The 4,509-nt window shown below is 39.6% G+C and overlaps 1 protein-coding gene across 1 annotated transcript; it reads right to left on the bottom strand.

Annotated features, from left to right (window-relative positions):
* Positions 1 to 512: 512 nt before the first annotated feature.
* Positions 513 to 2,136, bottom strand: LOC109483087 (solute carrier family 35 member G1-like). Its single transcript, XM_019786075.1, has one exon. The coding sequence runs from the start codon at positions 1,600 to 1,602 to the stop codon at positions 535 to 537; it is 1,068 nt and encodes a 355-aa protein (XP_019641634.1). The 5' UTR covers positions 1,603 to 2,136; the 3' UTR covers positions 513 to 534.
* Positions 2,137 to 4,509: the final 2,373 nt, after the last annotated feature.

Raw genomic sequence — 4,509 nt, 5'->3', positions numbered from 1 at the left:
AAAATTATATACTTCATGGAATCGAGAAGATATACCAACGTAACAAGGCTATAGCACACACCACAATCACTTACTAGTAAACTTCATAATTTATAAACACATAAACATACATTGTACATAAGACTAGAAAGGTAACATTTGCAAAGCAATGACAAATTGTTTACCTTCACATGGTCTAGCCATAACAAACTACTGCTCTGTTTATTCTTACTCATTATAAGCATATTCATCATACATAATTATATCTGACCAGACCCTGCAATTTGCTAAAATGTAAGCCAATACCACATATGGTGTCTGCTATGTGTACATGTACAGCACCAGTTACCACGGTGACAGCCATCTGGTCCAGGTCATTGACCTTATGTGTATAGAGAAGAAGAAATAGCGAAAACCTTAAAAAAACAAATTATGTTTTCCTTGTGCAAAGGAAAACATATGAAACATGATATAAAAGAAATACCATTTTAATTGGTAACTGTTCTGTCATAGTGGTTACGTAATAGTATTTAATTTGAGAAGAAGAGAAAGAGATTATTTTTTATATGATGTTTTCCCTGATAAGTTCTCTTCTGAGACTCCCATTGTATAGCTTTTTTTGTCCCCAAAGTTGAGTTCGTTCTGCAGTTTTTTCCTTCGTTCCTCCTGCCTGTTCAGCCACCATGTGTACGTCCCAACAATGATGGACCCCACCAACACTAGCCCCCCTCCCCCAACCTCCATGTATGTTGGTTCCTTTTTCAACAACACGTAGTCAAACAGCAAAGAAAAGGGAATCACCCCGTTTTCTAGCGCTTGCACGATCCCCGCCTTTTCTAACTTTAACCCTGTGTAGAGAGAAAACAGGCCGGCGCTGTAACTACCGGCGTGAGCGAACGCGTACGCCCACGTTTGGGAGTCGAGCTTCCAGACTGGGTTTTCGAAAATCAGCATCAAGGGTAAGAGTATGATTACCCCGATGCCTTGGATGTAAAACACGACCGTGAACAAGTGCACGGTGTGACGCAGTAGCGAACGTCCAAGGACCATCATTGCGGAGAGACTCAGTGACGCGAACAACGGTAGAAGGATCGACCGGGCGATTTCTGATGGTTCGTCGGAGAGCGTCTCTCTCTCCTGCATTCCCACAGCCACTAACACAACCCCAACTATACATATAACAATCCCACACAGGTTAACAATTGCAACGGTCTCTTTTAAGAACACCAGTGCCATTATGGTCGTAAACACAGGTCCTAACCCGCGTATAATGCTATACGCTTGTCCGGGAGACACGTAAATGATAGAGAACATTAACAAAATGGTGGCAATGTTGCTCCCCACCCCCATTATGACGAGCATTCCGGTTTGCTTTCGTGTTTCTCCTAACAAACTAGGTCGTACATACGCAAAAAGGATGAGGTTGAACGCGAAGACGGTGGTACGGTTCAGAAAAATGATCTGGAAAGAGGAGAAACCTCCGGCATTACTTAGCTTCATGAAGTCTCCGGCTAGAGCGAAGAAAATCGTACAGACGAGAACCAAGGTCACCCCAAATCCGGCACGGAGTGTCTGCCACAGTCGACTGCCTTCTTGGTCGCTTGGTTCTTCCTGAGTTTCCATAGTGTTTATGCCAGCTGCTTGTTCTTGTTGACTGTGACTTGTGACAGTGTTGTCTGGGGAAGAATTCTGAGAGGGAGTGAGTTCAAATATCCAGTCAACCGTTTCAGTTCAATCTTGTCTGTACATTTGTGTCCATGCAGTCTCGAACTTCCTAGTTCCCTTCCACGTTTGAATTTCAGCTTTGCTTCTGAAGAATTCCAAGAAAGAGTGACAAGAAAATGTACAACCAACCGTTCCAGTTCAGTCTTGTTCCACCACCTCTGCTGTTATCCAAAAGTCCATGAAATCCCTGATACGTTCGCACCACTTCGAGTTTCAACGATGCTCCTCAGTGTAGTCTTGTGCAGAACTCAGTGAAGTCCAGACCCACGGAAATTCCAAGAAAGAAAGGACGTGTATGTACATGTTTTGTACACCTGTACAGGGCTCGAAATACTGGGTGCATGTGCACCTTAGTGCACCCAAATTTGGAGCTGTGCACCCAATTTTTTACTGTAAGTGCACCAGCACACCTAAATATTTTCATAGGTTTACGTAACATGAAAAGATGAGTGTGAGAAAAATAATAGAATCATCATCTGAATGTCAGAAAAATAAAATCAATGTTGCAGTACTTTTCTTTAGATGTGAAACATGAGTTATTGCTGACATTCTAGTTATTTTATTTTATATGGTGTACCCCAAAAATTTTTTGTGCACCCAATTTTTTAGGTTGGGTGCACCAGTGCACCTATTCCCAAAAATGAATTTCGAGCCCTGTCTGTAAAACTATGTTTACCCTGAAGCTATTTAGAGCCACTCAGACCAAGTTCATGTCAGTGTCATGCATGCATGACTACAGAAAGAAAAACAAAGGGTTTCATGAAGTTCTGTTAGTCTGGATTTTTTCAAGGTACTTTTATGTTCACATTTTTCAAGGTGACTCCAAATCTGTGAATTTATCAATTCATTACTGTTATCAAATCATCGATTGTCTTTTGCCCATCCCACTTGCTGCCACAGTGAAGATTAAGATCTCGCTTACACGGGACAAAAGATTATTTGTTTACTACTACAACATCCCGTGAGATGCATGTCGTGATGAGTGTACAGTTCTGAAAGGCCTGCACCTTCAAAGTTGCCAGGCTGAGTATTACACAGTAGTCTATACTGTGTAAGCCACAGCAATGGGAAACACTTTTCTTGTACGTTCAGGCCACACCAATTTGATTTCTTGGTTAACGAATTCGCCCGCTTCATTTTTTTCTGATTTGCAAATAAAAATAAAAATTCAGAATCGACTGCAAAATGCTCATATTTTGCCCTGAACAGTTGAAAACAGTCCTTTTCTTCCTAGTTGTTACAGTTATTCCATCTTTCAATGCAATGGTATCATTAAAAGTTCAAAATTCATTGTTTAAATTTTGGACCAGCCTGGTGTGTTGACTTCATGGCTCAGTATAATACCATTTTGGGCCATAATAGGATGCCTAGGCCTGTTTTTATTTTATTATTTTTTTTGCCCACCCGCTCCATTATTTTTCTAGAAAAACCTGTTAACCAAGAAATTAAATTGGTGTGGCCTCATCTGTCATGATGCAGGTTTCAACTGCAGGGCTCGAAGTACTGGGTGCCTAGTGCACCCAAATTTGGAGCTGTGCACCCACCAGTGCACCTTAATAATATTTTTGTAGGTTTACCTAAAAATCATGTAAAGGTGTTAGATGTATAGTATACAGCATATTCTTAACATCTAAGAGTCAGAAAAATAATAAAATCATTGATGTAGTACTTTTCTTGGAATGGAAATGAAACATAATTAGTTATTGCTGACAATTTACATCTACATTGTGTAGTTATTTTATTTTATATGGTGCACCCCAAATATTTTTTGTCCACCCAATTTTTTAGGTTCACCAGTGCACTTATTCCCAAAAATGAATTTCAAGCCCTGAACTGTAGTTTCCACTACAAGATATTGGACTTAGACCTAGGGAAAGTGTGTTTCCCGGTGATTGTATCAAAACCCCCAACCCTAGCCTTTTTTTAATGGACCGCTGGCCAAAACCCCCAACCCTAGCCTTTTTTTAATGGACCGCTGGCCAAAACCCCCAACCCTAGCCTTTTTTTAATGGACCGCTGGCCAAAACCCCCAACCCTAGCCTTTTTTTAATGGACCGCTGGCTGTTAAGGCTATAAAATTTTATCTAAATTTCAACCTCTCTGAAACATCATTTAATGCATTTTTAGAAGCATTTATTATTGTTTCTTCAGTAAATGGGGTGAATTATTTGTCCACAAGCAAACATTTGGTCCCGAATTTTTTATTTTCCTGTATTTTTATTTTGTTTAATGACAATGTAGCATTTTGTGTCAACACTTGTAATGAGAAGTATTTTATTGGCAAAACAACAGTATGGCGACATCGCTAAAGTCTTCTAAAACCTACCATTATTAAGTACATAATGTAACACTAAATGAAGCATAAACTTGAATACAAGGATTTAAGATTGATGTATATGATCTAGAGCTGTGTACCTAAACAAATTTTAGGTACAGGTACAGGTACAGGTACACAGGTTTAGGTACAGGTCCGGACCTGAACCTGTACCTGAACAATTCGACCAATTTATATGCTCTTCTGAACTCCTTCAATAACAAAAAAAACATAAATAAACTTGATAGTTAAGGTTTATTCTTTGTTTATGGCGAATGTTCAGATAAAATATAGGCTATATATATGTTTTTGTTTTCATGAACACACTGTCCTTACACAGGGACCCATTGTTAACCAGCTATTTACACATTTGAGGTCACAAATAGGCATAAAATTGGTGTGAAATTGTTTAGGTACAGTACCGGTACTGAGGGATTAGGTATTTTGGACCTGTACCTAATCAATTTTACCGGTACAGTATCGGTACTGCG

This window comes from Branchiostoma belcheri, unplaced genomic scaffold, assembly GCF_001625305.1.
Source record: "Branchiostoma belcheri isolate BF01 breed outbred unplaced genomic scaffold, Haploidv18h27 scaffold62, whole genome shotgun sequence".
Classification (NCBI taxonomy): domain Eukaryota; kingdom Metazoa; phylum Chordata; class Leptocardii; order Amphioxiformes; family Branchiostomatidae; genus Branchiostoma; species Branchiostoma belcheri.
Note: the sequence above shows the minus strand (reverse complement) of the source record. Positions and strands in the feature narration are given on the sequence as shown.